At 37.1% G+C, this 15,000-nt stretch overlaps 2 protein-coding genes and 1 non-coding gene across 3 annotated transcripts in view; 1 reads left to right on the top strand and 2 right to left on the bottom strand.

The window, feature by feature from the left end:
• Positions 1 to 4,100, bottom strand: part of LOC138057299 (smad nuclear-interacting protein 1-like) — a 25,112-nt gene extending 21,012 nt beyond the window's left edge. The window contains exons 1-2 of the mRNA XM_068903354.1: positions 3,943 to 4,100; positions 583 to 640 (exon numbers count right to left, since the gene is read on the bottom strand). Coding sequence (XP_068759455.1) covers positions 583 to 640; positions 3,943 to 4,058 — 174 coding nt within the window. The 5' untranslated portion in view covers positions 4,059 to 4,100. The remainder of the gene's footprint in view (positions 1 to 582; positions 641 to 3,942) is intronic.
• Positions 4,101 to 4,143: 43 nt separating this feature from the next.
• LOC138057298 (protein polybromo-1-like) overlaps positions 4,144 to 15,000 on the top strand; it is a 63,861-nt gene continuing 53,004 nt past the window's right edge. The window contains exons 1-11 of the mRNA XM_068903353.1: positions 4,144 to 4,240; positions 6,790 to 6,984; positions 7,867 to 7,964; positions 8,661 to 8,718; positions 9,339 to 9,519; positions 9,821 to 9,852; positions 10,438 to 10,573; positions 12,626 to 12,789; positions 13,397 to 13,465; positions 14,461 to 14,559; positions 14,879 to 14,967. Of these exons, the coding sequence (XP_068759454.1) occupies positions 6,838 to 6,984; positions 7,867 to 7,964; positions 8,661 to 8,718; positions 9,339 to 9,519; positions 9,821 to 9,852; positions 10,438 to 10,573; positions 12,626 to 12,789; positions 13,397 to 13,465; positions 14,461 to 14,559; positions 14,879 to 14,967 (1,073 nt within the window). The 5' untranslated portion in view covers positions 4,144 to 4,240; positions 6,790 to 6,837. The remainder of the gene's footprint in view (positions 4,241 to 6,789; positions 6,985 to 7,866; positions 7,965 to 8,660; positions 8,719 to 9,338; positions 9,520 to 9,820; positions 9,853 to 10,437; positions 10,574 to 12,625; positions 12,790 to 13,396; positions 13,466 to 14,460; positions 14,560 to 14,878; positions 14,968 to 15,000) is intronic.
• On the bottom strand, positions 14,613 to 14,685 carry Trnaa-ggc (transfer RNA alanine (anticodon GGC)). Its single transcript has one exon. It is a non-coding gene; the product is annotated as a tRNA-Ala (tRNA).

The following is a 15,000-nucleotide window of genomic DNA, read 5'->3' as shown; positions in this document are numbered from 1 at the left end:
ATTAGTAGACACCGTCCTTAATGTTTCTAAATATAATAGCCCCTTTGATGTACTAACTTGCTTCCTAATTTTGAGCTCATGAGCAAACATGTTTGTATTGTCCATCTTTTTTAAGCATTATCCACAAGAGAAGACATACAGTAGCCTGTACATGTAGGTATGAATTAGACAAGCAGAGACAGCAGGGAACACTTAATTTTCATAACGGTAGGTACAAAACGCAGGTCACAGGTCACAGTTCATTATTTAACCTATACAGAAAGTATCCTAAACATTCATAAAAGCTAACCTTACGCCTAATTAGGCCTAAAGAAAAGTATACTAAAAAATAATAAAAGCTAATTTTGGGCCTAATTAGGCCTAAAGAAAAGTTTTAAAGCCTAAGGTTAGCTTTTATGAATGTTTAGGATACTTTCTTTATAAGTAAAACAATGACCTGTGACCTGTGCCCTGTGCCCTGCGTTTTGTACCTGCCATTTCATAATTCCTCTTGTTGTAATTATTCTATTCTTTTTTGCAGTAGTTTCATGTATTAGAATATTCTAAAAATGACAACAATCCCTTTGAAAAGTTATTTTTTACCGCAGTTCTTGAAGTCTCCCTACTAGTATGCCTTCTTCCAGACTGCAACTTAGATTTTCTGTGAAGAACAAATTAGAAAAAAGTATTTTCCATGTGAGTAAAAAAACAATAGCAGGCATTAATTATTCTGGTATTCTTATAAACAGTACATACATACATACATAGTTACATACATACGTTTATTCCACGTCCCTAAGGGGCTTTTCAGTGAAATATGTAACATACAACAATAAAATACAATAAAATTAATTCTATGTAAATAAAATTTAAAATGCAGTAAGAAATTCAAATCTAATAGAAGCTAAAGAATTAGAAGATTTAAATTATTCCGTACTACTAGATAATCAATGGCTACTGTAGTTATAAGTACATGTTCAGTACATACAAATGCTTGCATAAAGTACAACTGCTATGACAAACTATTTGTGCACAGCTTACTGCAAATGGATTAGTCACACAGTTGTACTTTATGCAAGCATTTATGTTTATTGATTACCATCAGTACATATGTTTTTTGGATAGAGTTGCCCCAAACCTAGGTCCTGCATGGTTGTCCCAATGCCTTCCTGCATAGCTTGATTAATTATTTTTTTCAATCAAGAGCTATCGTGCACATTTACAAGAGTAGGGGCACTGTAGAGAAGTACAGAGTGGAACTAAATATCTGTCCAATTGGGTGCAAACAGTTTGAATTATTCAGAACAATGGGTGACAATATTATTGAAGTCACACCACTACCGTACTGTACATGTACATTTAAGAAGTTGCCCCATCTACAGTATTTCCTGGAAGTATTGACTCTCCTTCAGTAATCACAAGGCAGGATGTTTTTTTGCCAATTGAAGATAAAAATATGGCCAGGCTCCAAAGTTTCCATGAGAAAGGATACATTGGCTAAACCTCAGTAATTCAATTTCGGCAAAGTTTGAATGGGATTTTCAAAGTCTATGTATTTTAGTTACTACATGTAACAAAACTCAGATGACAAACAGTACTGGTAATTGTACTGAAGGAAACAGTTACTATCATAATAGCTGTTACTACAGTTGAGCCCATGTTTAAGTGGTGTTTGTTTCAGGGCGCAGAAGTGAGACTCTCGGGTCAACATTCAATCAGATATAGAGAAGATTGAGGGATTTAGTGCGCAAAATGTGAAAAAAAATAATGAGCTCCTATCCAGAATCTTCTCAGAAGAAGAGACACCACAGCTGTTGAATGGAAGATGCCCTTGATAGTTATATTTCAGGTTGTTACTTTGGTTAACACTGTTAGTTTTTCAGGCCCAATAATCAGCTTTCGTGACAAATTTCTAATTTTGTAATTCATTAGGTGTTACGTTTCTTGCATATTGTACTCAAATAATTCATTGCTTTCCTTTAAAAGTAACTTAATTAATTAATTATACATGTATCTACATGTAGCTCTAACATCAACTGGAACGCTTGAGATCATCTCTCAACGATCAAAATGTACATATAAGGAAACACTCACATCTCGGAAACTAAAGTAAGTTCAGAATTTTCTAGTTTTGTGTAGAATAATTATTTCATTGTATGGTTAAAGTGCATTTTATTTGTTCTTTCTTTGATTTTTCCTCATTGTGTGATTAGCCTTAGGTTACAGTTTAGAATGTTATTAAAGATAGCTTTCTGTTTTCTTTGTTCTAGCTAGTTCGAACCACATAAGAACACATGAGAATGTACAAGAGTATACAAGAACACTCAGCCTCATGGTTTACGGAATTCAGGTTCATAAACTTCTATTTACTGTTGTTTCGAATCGAAGAGTTCAAGTTTTTTATTTCTACAGCAAGTTCCAGCAAGTCCTGAAATAAAATTAATTGTACGTATGGAAATATCAGTCTCTGTTTTATGACACCGTGGGTTGACTTGGCTTACAAATATAATACTACTGTGTCGCCTACAAACACATCCATATGCTATACAGTGCCTTTCCACACTTTCCTCGATAAAATTAGGACTGCAGACAAACCTCAAATTACAGTACTCGAAAAAAAGGCGAAGGAAACGGTCACCAATCAAGAAATCAGACAGACCTTTGATAAGAAATTCTTGTTTTAACCCAAAAGCCTTGTTTTTGCACCTTTATGTGGGCTCACTCACACCGCTTACACATGGGCTCAACTGGAATAAAACCTATTGAAACAGGTTTAATTGTGGGAAATTAAATGACTGTATCTGCTAAATTCTCACCACACATGAGAGACCCACATTGTAATTCTGGTAACATCCTTGGACTTCTTTTAGCAAAATAGTGGGCAAATCAATTTTTCAAATGTTTGCTTAAAACAAGATGAGTTTGGTTTTGTGACTCAGTGACTGTGTTTTATTTCATGTTCCTCATCATTGACTGTATTGCTGTAAATGATGCTAATTTCACTTAATAGCACTACATTTGCAAAGAGTCTGTGGCGATACAAAGGTGATCAAAAGACGATTACTCTCAATAATTTTACATCCTATTTAAAGGCCTGGCCAAACGCTTGCAACATTTCAACGCAACATTGTTGCAAGATGTTGCGACATGCGTTGAATGCACACATCATTTTCATCATTTTAAACGCAACATGTCAATGTTCATGTGCCCCTGGCCCCTGCTGAGCAAGAAGTGGACCTAATGCGCATGCCCTAGCGCAACAATGTTGCGTAAACATGGCTAAATGAGTGCAAAATCATGCAATATCCAAAATGTTGTACAAAAAATTTGACTGTTTTCAAATTTTGATCCAATATTTTGCGACATATCACAACAGGGTGGCCAAAAGTATGCAACAAAAAAAGTTACATGTTGTGCCTAACCATGTTGCAAGATGTTGCATTGAAATGTTGCGAGCGTTTGGCAAGGCCTTAACTTGATAAATTTTATTGTTCTTTGCTGAGGTATGCCTTCGTAGCCTTTCTGTGGTAAGACTGCACCTTGGTTTTCCCGCATGGAAAATTATTTTTGATCATGGAGGAACTACCTGTTATCGCGTTTTAGGAAGGGTACCTCCTAAAATCAAGAACCGGAAGTGCAGTGAAAAACAACATTAAGTTTTTATTCAAAACAATGCAAGGTACATGAAAAGATCAGAACCGAAAACCCACCAAGCATGATTCCAGCGGATAGTACTTACGGAATCAAATGCCGAAATTCGCTCAACGAATTTTCGCGAAATAGATCACTTATTTGGAAATATGAGACAGACTTAAAATTTGGGAAACGTATTCTATAGTTGCTCCAAGAGAGGAAAAAAGAAGAAGGAGATGAAGAAGCAGCATCGATAATTCAGCCTTATTTTAAAGTTGAAAAAAATTCTTGCTATCTACAGCAAATTATCTACGACAATCAAGGGCTCACCTGGACCTTTCTTGTGCCTGTTCTTGTTGATTTCTACTACGATGGTCGGAGCGTGATCTGTTTCTTTCTGGAGGAGATCTCGAGCGATTTCTTCGTCTGAACTCCGAACTTGCCATTTTTCTTCAAGGACATACGAAAGGCTCACAATGTAAGGCGTCATATAAGCGACAATGAGATGCAAGCATGTTTTCATACACAACGTACCTACTAATTCCGCTGATCTCTTGCCGGCTTCTCTTTGTGCAGCGCTTGGAAAAATTGTGGAGGTGATTGTGTGGTAGCTTCACTGCTCTTGAATGTAAGTTTGCATATTCTCTGGAGATTATTGATTCCTTCCCTTCGTGGGATAAACCTTTTTCTGCGATTATTTCAAAAAATAGCTTTTGCTTCATTTGCCAGCAGCTGATCTTGTTACTCCATGTACGGTTTCTACATGTACATGTAAACTTGATTGGTTTATCCGTTCTCATAAATGTAACCTTAAATGACTTGTGATGTTGCACTTTTGAAGTCAGTTGTTTGGCTGGTGCTGGATTGAATGATGTTGTCCGATTTGATTTTGTCACTACTACCTTTAATTCCTTGAATCTTCTTGGTTCTTTTGTACATGTGGTTGTTTAATTGCATACTGTATGAATAGATAATGCACCTGTCACTTTTAACCCCCACCCCGGGTAATCATGGAGCATGGGTTAGGCTTTGTGGGGTCTTTGACTCTTTCCCTTGCCTGAGAGGGTGGGGGATTAATTCATTTCTTTGCGTTGCCTTCCCAGAGAGGTGGGGGACTGGTATGTACATTTTGGCCTTTGCTTTTCCCTATGGGGTGGGGGATTAGTACATTTTAGTCCGTTACCTTGTCCGAGCAAGAAAGCAAGAAAGAGCAATGTTCTCTTCAAAAGTTTTTCTTGAAGAATTAGTGCGTAGAAGTCTTAAGGGCTTCACCCTTCACGAATCCTTTTTTGACACCTGGTGGGTGGTTGGAGGAAATTTGAGCGTACTGAAAGGTTTCAGTCGGCTTGAAGTGTGTTTTTATATCCAGGATGGATTGATTTTGAAAGCGTTTGCCATTGTATAAAACAGTGTCTAGAAATGTGGCTTCAGTGTTTGAGATATCAGCTGTAAATTTGATGGTTGGGTGGTGTGAGTTTGCTTGTGTGATGAACTTGTCTATATCCGGTTTGCTCACATCCCACAATGAAGAAACATCGTCAATGTATGGTGGTACCGTGAATTAGTAGATAGTTCTTTCCCTTGAACTGGAAAGAATTCTCTTAGAGTATGAGTCTTAGCATTTCTTTGATCTAGTTTGTGGTATTGGACAATTATTTTTGTGAAAGTTTTTGTATGCTTTGCATCCTGTAGTGATTCCCTTTTCCTGTGGTATGTTTGTATATGGACTTGTGACGTCCATCGATACAAAGAAAGTTCGTTTTCCTATCTTCATCTCTTCGATGAAATTGATGAAATCTGTAGTGTTTACGTCATTTATTGTGTGCATTTCCTACCGGAAAAGTTGAAGACTTAATGGACTGCGTTGTCTCCTTTTATTGTGATGTCTCCTGGATGAAGATAGAGAATTTCGCACTTTTTCCATGTGAAAATGTGTTGACCAAATGTTGAGGAGTTCAAAAATAAATGTAAATCGCACTTCTGAAAGTAATACTGCGGCTTAGACAAAGAGTTTTTTGGTCCCCTGTATGTCTTTGTGTAGGGCATTATCCTTATTTGGTTTTGCATTGTAGCTAATGCCGCATGTTTCCCTGGGGTGGGGGTTTACAGTGACAGGTGCATAATTATGTCTTGTTCTTCAAAATTTAATGATGCCGCTTTGAGGAAACCATGGTGGTAGGGTATTCTGAAGTTGCACCTCAGGTAAAAAAATTGACAGGATTCTGCAGAAACTTTATGGAGTTGCATGGCCAAAAGGTCGACGACCCTTAGAAGAAAATGACAGCCAACTGAGCCACAGCGCACTGGTGGATCAGTTGGTTGAGCATTGAGCTGTCATGCGGGACGTCACGGGTTCAAGTCTTCTCGGAGAAGGACTATAAACCTTAGACCCTGTTTCACAAAATAATATCTTATAGGTTCATAATTAAGTTCCCTGTGGGACATTAAAGAACCCACACACTATTCGAAAAAGAGTAGGGGATGGAGTCCCCAGTGTTGTTGTTGTCCTTTTCTCTCCAGCAGAAGTGGCTTGCTTGGCAGTGATGTCTCTAAAAAGGCTTATATGGTGTATGAGTGCTGGAACATGTAGATGTAGATGGAAATGAAAATGACCATTCAGCAATTATTATTTTACGAGGGTGCGCTGCATGGATATGAAGTGATAGATGATCAACGAGGCACATAGCGCCGAGTTGGTTATAATTACATGTATTTTATATCCAGCAAGCCCAAGCAGAAGAAGTGTTTTATTGAAAAGTACAGGATCAACTACTTTTCCATGTGTTGTTGACTAAAGCATCAATTTCTGGCTTGGTCAATTCCAGTCCAAAACTGCTTTTGTCTGCCATTTTTTCTCAGAGCTGCAAAAAAATTTTTCCCCTCACTTCATTGCTGACGCGTTCGTTGACCATTTTAGGTACAGCATGTATGTGAACTGATAGCCTGTGTCTAGCGAGCCGACGAAAATGCTTCAAATCTATAGTTGAAATCTGTAGTCAAGTTGTCTTTAAATGTCACCCCTTAATTAATATTTTGGACATTTACTGTAGCTTCTTGCCACAAATGTTACCAGCTTGGGAATACTTGGCTTTATATAAGCTGACAGAAAATCTGAACTCTAGAAACGCAATATCAGAGATTGAACATTTAATAATACCTTCGTTTGTTTCTCAAAAGTATAAAGCTTACAGTCATCTGAAGGGACAACAGTTTACACCAATCCAGATGCAAAAATCAATAACAAAGCGCAAACATATTGCTGTTGAAAGTTCATCCAGTGGTGGCACAAGGTCTCAGGACAACACAAGTGAAGGAAGAGATGGACTTGAAAGGAAACGAAGAAAGCGCTCTACATCTCCAAATACTGACCCAGTTAGTGTTTTGTTTATGGTTAAATTAAAGCAAGTTAATGGTACATCAGTGCTTGAAATAAAAAATACATCCAGGTCCAAGCTGGACAACCAAACCCTTGAATTTGGTTGGCCTGATAAATCCTTGGTTGCCCATTGGGAAACTCCCCTGTGCTTAAATGCACATGTGTTATGTTGGGCGGTTGAGGCAGGGTGATGCCCTGTACACGTAGCTTATTCGTTTAACTTTTAACATCACACAGCTTACCACATACACTGAATAGTTCCCCAACAAGCAAGATCTTTTCTTTGTTACATTGTAAGTCACTTGATTTGGCAATGAGCCACCCTTTTTATATTCTTTGAAATACTTTTGTGTAACTGTGGACAGGACCTGCCCAAAGGCATACCACTCAAGAAACAGAAAGTGTAAAATGTTATGGTTCAAATTTTTTCTTGGCTTAAAATTTTTCAGACCAGTTCGCATTATTGTGATTTTTCTTTGCCTAATATTCCTTATCATAATACATGTATGTATCATAATCTGAAACAAAAGAAAAATCAACATAGCACTAGTTTGAAAACGTTCAATCCAAGGACAATTTTGAATCACAGCATAAGCAACGCACCTACATGTACATGTAACTGTCATTAATCTGTTGACACCTCAAACACAAGTTAGGATGCCCCCAGTTGACACATAAAATCGTGTGGACTGAGACAGACTGAGATAGACTGAGACAGACTAAAATTCCAAGGGGTCAATTGGTTAATGCAAAATTTATTGTAACTATATTTTTGTCCTTTTTTTGATGCTACAATGTAACTAGCATGTCCATTTAATAATGTATCCACTGTTACAAGTAATGATAAGTTTGACTTTTATATGATATTCTTTTGCTAGGCAGACATTTGTGCAGAGTTGTATGAAACCATTAGAAACTACAGGGATGACGATGGGAGGATTCTTTGTGAATCTTTCATTCGTGCCCCTAAAAGGAGGTTTGATCTTTGTTTTTGTGTTCATACTGAAAGTGATTTGGACCTTTAACTTCAAAATACCAGTAATAGAAAAAATCAAGCTACATTATACATGTAACCTTGTACATTTCTGTGGTATGTTAGTCTGCATCTGTTACCCAGTGGTTTTGCTCGATAAAGATTCTGAATCCTTTGAGAAGCATAGTAGAAATATTATTCTTTATGAATCGAAGAGGACTAAGTTGCTCGGGGAGGAAGGCACTGTGAAGCATTGTTTAGTTGCAACAAAGACTCTTCAGTTCAGCTTTTTGCTGTCAAACTCTTTGTGAGATCTGTCTTTTAATTCATGTTATACAGAAGTACATGTAACAATGAATTTGGGGGTTCCTTCTGATGGACGAGTTTCATAATTATTTTGCCCTTTTTCCCCAATCCATTGGATGAAAATATAGGATTTGCTATAGACACCTAAGGATACAATACACAACTAAAAACCCTCCACTGGGTCTCGGATTTGTGCAACTGTCTCCAATTCTCCCAACTCCCAGTTGTGTTTAGATGAGGCTATGTAAACACAGTAGTCCTCTATTGCTTAACTAGTCTATAGATGCAGTTTGACTAATAAATATTGTTTCTTTTACTTCGCAAAAACTAACAAGCATAATTATCTATTTCAAAAATAATGTTAATGTTAAACGCACATTAATTTTTTTTCAGAAACAGCCCAGAATATTATGAAGTTATTTCTTCGCCGATTGATTTGTTAAAAATTCAGGTAAATATTTTGTACTGAAAGAAAAAAAAAACATAATTTAAATATGGTACAAGCAATAAACAGTAAAAAAGTGATGTTGGAATCAATGGCTTGATCTCTTCCTTGCACTATTGCCATCTTTAAGTATGATTTATAATTTTCGTGGAAAGCTGCTTAAATCTACATGTAGACAGAGGTTCACTACAGTATTATTGTTCAACTGAGTTTTCCCTTTGATTTTATGTATATTATTTTGCAATACATATTTAGTCTGATGCTGATCTGCTCTTGGGATTGAGATTCCCATCAAAAACTGCATTGTGTTACTATGTTTGTTAACCTTATTTGACTGTATAATCAGACTTTTTCATTGTACATACTGAATTTACAATGTAATGTCACCGGTAACAGGAAGGTGGCACTGAATCTTCTTTTCTTTCAATAATTATTCTTTGATCACTGCTGAATGAAAACGATTTGTATGGCTCTGTGCACCAGAGCTATAAATCCTTGACAATGACATTTAACTGGTTTTCTCCAGAATATTATTTCAATTATGGCAAGGGGGTTTTAGGGATTGTATTATTGTTTTAACATTAGTTTCAGGTTCTTATTCTTATTTTGATTTATGCTTTAATCAGCAACGCCTGAAAACAGATGAATATGAGGATGTTGAGACATTCAGCCATGACATGTGCTTGCTGATAGAAAATGCCATTAAGTTTTACCAGTCAGATTTGCAAGAGCACAAAGATGCTGTTAAATTGCAAGAAGTGTTTGCCAATGCGAAAGCTCAACTCTGTGGTCATCTCAATGAACAAGGTCTGTACCAATCTTTTGCAATTTTCTTCAGCAGTCAAAAACTGTCCCCTCTTTGCCCCTCTTTTTAGTCTATGTCCCTTCATTAATACATTGTACATGTACATATGTTTGTAAATGTATTAAAGGCCACTTTAAACCTGCTGGGTTTTTTACTGAAGGAAGAATCTCTTAATTCCTAACATAAATGTTACTGGCAATTTTAGTTTGTACAGTAGATCTGCAGAATGGTACTGCTTATCTGTATCTGTGCCCCAACCCTAATTGCAGATCTTAGTGTAAACACTTTCATCAAATCTTTTAGGGTCTTTGAGGATGCCACTTGAAGACAGAATGGTAGGTACATGTACACCAAAATTCCAAAGAAGCCTCATGGCTTATATTGCTTGTTTTTAAGGGCACTGATGGTCAAATTCATGTATTTATATTGTTCAACATCCATCCTTCACATTCACAATTCACTTGATTTCTCTGCGGTTTACTTATTTATTCTATTTTTCATTGTTCAGATAAATCTGTTCACCTATATTTTTTCCAGATTTTATGTCAAAATTTGTCTGTGTAGAAGCTTATAAGCTTTTGCTTTATTTTGTGATCTCAATTTGCAGCAATAACCCAATAACCTGATATCAATATTATTTCTTGCTTTAAGCATTAGTTGGTAAATGTGTGAATGAAGAATTCAATGCCCTCATGCAAAACTGCTGTCAACTTTCATTGTGTAATGCAGTGCAATTTGCAATGTTCTTCAGTTTTACAAATTCCTTTCACAAAGATGAGTACATAATTATTATTACCGGTAAATAAAATTGTTGCTTTTTTGTAAACTGAGTCTTGATGGAAATCTTGAGGAATCTTCAAGTTGATAACTCACTTGATCCATGACAACCTTGTGAAGTGTGAAGATGTTTTTGTCTTCAGGATGATGATGAAGATGACGAAAAAAGTGAGGATGATAATGCAGAAAGTGATGAGGAAGAGCAAAGGATGGATAAGAACACACAAAGCTACTTGAAAAGAATAAATGCAGCAAGTAATCAATTTTCTAGCACAGCAGGTTAGTCAATACTCACAGTTGGTTGCATGATTGTTGTCATACTGTAGGTGTATGAACCTTTAAAGTTAACATGACTCATTTTAGGAAAAACCGAATCCAAAAATTGCAGCAGAAATTGGGATGGAGTACACGTACATGTAAAACGATTGGAGACCACTGGTGGGGCACAGCACGTCATTCAGCACTAAGTTGCATAAACAAATCTCACTCAAGTGAAGTAGCTTAATTTAATAGGGCTGGAGTACATATAATGTAAGGAATGAAGGCACCTGGCCCAGCTTTACATGTATATACAGTGTAATATTATTATTTTACGGATTCCTTTTCTTGTCTAAATGATTTATTCCCCTTCAGGGCACACATAAAGTGTACGATGTAGTTCCCTCCCTTATATGGAAGATGCTGTATTGACCATAGTCAATTGGGTTATTCCAGAAAAAATCCACACCCTCCGACGGATGGGGTCGTTTTTTAACCCCCCCCCCCCCCCCCCTCTCACCTGGATTTCCTGAAGCCCAAGACCCCCCCTCCTGTCTGGATTTCCAAGACAAAAGACCCCCCCTCCTGCCTGGATTTCCGGGAAAAAATATTAGGCTTAAATTTAATTTATTTTTAATAGAAAATATGCACAATCACATATAGAAGATGTTCTTTTTTAATTTCTAAAGCTTTGGCTAAATTATATAAAAATTCTGTTGTGTGGAACTAACAAAAGAAAGGAGCAAAAATGCTAAAACGCGACCGAGTGTTTATATGTTCTTAGCTCATAAAAATCAATTGCCCTTGTTCTTTCTCTGCGCTAAATATGGTCCAAAAGTAAATACAATTAGTAGAGAACATGACAAAAGAGTTCAATAGTCATTCCTTTTGGAGACATAACATCAGTCTCGTCCACTCAGGATCGAAACCTTTTAAATCAAACATGATCAAAATCTTTTGAAAAATGAGTCTAAACTTGTTTATCGTTCAAATTCTTTTATATCTTAAAGACTGGATAATTTGAGTCACATATCCTATCTTCAAGAGCCTGTAGTTCTAATCTGCAGTGGAAGGAAAGTTCAAACTTGTGTCGTGAAGAGCTTTCTCAGTCCGACAGTTTAGGCTTTCGTTAGTAAATCGGAAAGACAAAATGTGTGCTATAAAGAACCTATTCAAGACAAAATCACTTGAAACAGCTCCCATTCACGAAAACGAAATTTTAACATATATTTTCAACTTTCAACGAATTATTTTAAAACCGGCTACTGATGGCTTTCCGACTTCGACAGATTCGTCCAGTGCATGGGTTCTTCACCAGGCTCTTGCAGATTGGGACGCCTATTTGTTTTGCTTTCTCAAACACAAAATGCGAATACAAAGTGCGAGAAGGTGTGAAAGTAAATCAATTGTTTACTTTCTTTTCTAGTATCATTACACGAAACAACGGTGGCACGCTGTGTCTGGGTACAAGTAAAAATGTGTCAGGCGTTTCAAACTCTTCGTTGCAATATTGTTGCGACGGCTCTTTCTTTAGTATCTTGTTCGCATTTTCTGCTATAAAAAGACCTGCAAAGGAACTTAGATTATCATTTATGTCAGGTGAGAAATATGTGAACAAAATATTTCTACTATTTTCAGGGTCTGAGAGCGCTAAACTGTCACCGAACTAAACGTTCGAATCGCGTGAACTATCGGTTCAGATGACCCCTGCAGAAGACTTTTTCGAGTTCAATCCCCCCTCCCGCCTGGATTTCCAGGGTCCTTGACCCCCCCTCCCGCGAGAATTTCCAGAATCCCATCCGTCAGGGGGGGGGGGGGGTGTGGATTTTTTCTAGAACAACCCATTTTATAACGAAATGACGAGAGACAAGTGATGACAAGCTAAATTCTCGGGCTTTGTATCGTGTTGAAAACAATTTCGTTCATCGAAAACTCCAGTTCCCTCCGTATTTGCTCTGTTCTACAGTGTAATACTGTGTCATATTTTGCACGTTCTCTTGCCCAAATATGGTAAAATGACGTAATAGTGGAATAATAAAATGAAATATTTTGCTTTGATGATGATTGTTGTAGATGATGAGGACAGTGAATCCATGTCCACAAGAGATGATGAGGATGGAGACTCTTCTTCTAATGTTCCACTTTATTGTGAGGAACTTATCAGTGCTGTGCTGGAGATGAAAGACAGCCATGGTCGAGTCATCTGCCAGCTTTTCAAAAGGTTACCTCCCCAGAGTGTAAGTACTTGATTCTTCAGGCTGTTTGTTTCAACTTGTTTCAGCTGTTTTAAATTGGGCCTTAATTTTCCAAAAAGGGCATGTGGCAAAATGTATGTTTTGCCACATTAGTCACACCATTTCTCCATGTGCAAAATCCAAAGTGTATACTAGCTCTTGTCTGTTACTCTCTCAGAGAAGGGTGATTAACCATACATTGTAGGCCCTATCTCACATCACTTGTGTGGAACGTCAAAGATCCCACACACTGTTCCAGAGGAGTATCTGTATGATTCAGCTGCGAGTCAAGAATCAAACTCAAGTCAAGATTCTAGAAGTTAAGCTTAGCATTTGGCTCACTTTTACATCAATCCAGATGCCTACCACTACTTTTTGTGCAGTACTTGTAAAGGTTTTAAATGGGTTTTCTTTTAGATTATTTTAAGAGGCACGATTGTACATGGTGCACCCAGATGGACAGCAGATAACATAATTTAGTAATGAATAATTTTTTGGGCAAGTTTGGCATTCTGTGCTATACAAATTCAAGACTTGCTCCATGCAGTCCTCAAAATGAAAACAGAATTTAAAAAAGATTCATCAAAGATGGCTTGATTTTGGTCAACAGCTCTATCCAGAATATTATGAGATCATTAAAGAACCAATAGACTTGAAGATGATGTGCAACAAATTGAGGGTAAGTTTCTAGGGTAAGGTCTTTACAATGTTTTTTAACAGGACCTACACTTAAAACATTAAAAAAACCAGTGGATATTGGAGGGGTTCTTTACCTTGAATGCAAATTCTTGCCATGACGTCCATCAGCCATACAAGGACCAAGAAAACACTATCTGAGAAATTATTCGTATACGTAATCGCATGGGCCACAATAAAATAATGCTCTTTGTTAGACAGAAACCTGTTCTTAAGCTAAAATATTTACGTGACTATTAAATGTTCTTTGAACCCCACATTGTATTTTTAGTCACATACAACTAAATGTTCACATGCAGTGAAGTCAGCTCCTTTAACCAGTCAAAAGTATCCCCTCTATTAACCCATTGACCCCTGGGAGTGAGACTTAATAAACAGATTTTATTCAGTCAAACGCCAGATGATTTTGCTTGTCAACTTGGGGCATCCTATGGCGCTGGTTGGGTCAATGGGTTTATTGGTCCAAATTTATTTTCCTTATCAAGCAAGTACTATGTTGTCATGTCATACATGTACATGACTGTATGCAAATCGCTCTGTTTTTTCATTTTCTAGGGTTAGGTTTAGTTTATTCAGGATAATTTACATTTAACCTAGTGTAATAAAGTTTATCTCTGTGGAAGACTATACACAAAACATGGCAGCAGATTTTACCTCCACTTCCCTTGAAATGTTACCTGGATTTTTGTGGTACTGGCGCTTGGGGAAGGGGTGGGTTGCTTTCACTAGCACACTTTTGTCCCTTTGGAATTGGTTGTCTGACTGCAGGTTGCAGGAATGATCTCAAATGAGGCATTATCTTTCTAGAAAACACTTCAGATAGAGGACTACAGTGTATTTAATCAACAGTTGAAGAGTAACATGAAGACATTGAAATGTTATTCTGAGTTACTATCACTGATTCTAATTCTTAGTGGCTTTCCAAAAACTGAAAAAGCCCAAACTAAGATCACCAATTTGTCTTTTCTTTTCATTAAGAATAACCAGTACACATCTCTGGAAGAAGCTGAGAGAGACTTGATGCTGATGGTGAAAAATGCTCATGCTTTTAATGAACCAGGAACACAAGTATACAAGGTTTGATCCTTGCACTTAACTGTCAGTTTTTATAGACACCTGAAAAATTCAGTCAGCTTCAATGGGATTCGAACCCATGACCTCTGTGATGCCGGTGCAACGCTCTCCCAACTGAGCTATGAAGCCACTCAGTTGGGAACAGGTCAACTTGTTGGGCTCATTTGTTCCCACAAAAGGGTCAATCTTGTACAAGAAATTTCACTACCCTTCAATGAAATTCTGCCATTTCATGATTAACACAGCTAATTTAGCCATATGTAATAGAGAGATGGTATTTTCAAGTTTTGAACCTGTTTTTTTCGTGCTTATTTTGCTTTAGGATGCTACTGCCATAAAAAAAGCTATTCATGCAAAGAAAGCAGAAATTGATCACATTTTAATTGGTGCCAAGTCAAGTAGAAGATTGAAGTAAGTTCCTTCATTTATACAGCATTTTTATTT

Source organism: Montipora capricornis, chromosome 7 (assembly GCF_036669925.1).
Source record: "Montipora capricornis isolate CH-2021 chromosome 7, ASM3666992v2, whole genome shotgun sequence".
In the NCBI taxonomy this organism is placed as follows: Eukaryota; Metazoa; Cnidaria; class Anthozoa; order Scleractinia; family Acroporidae; genus Montipora; species Montipora capricornis.
The sequence above is the reverse complement of the archived record's forward strand: the minus strand, read 5'-3'. Positions and strand labels throughout refer to the sequence as shown.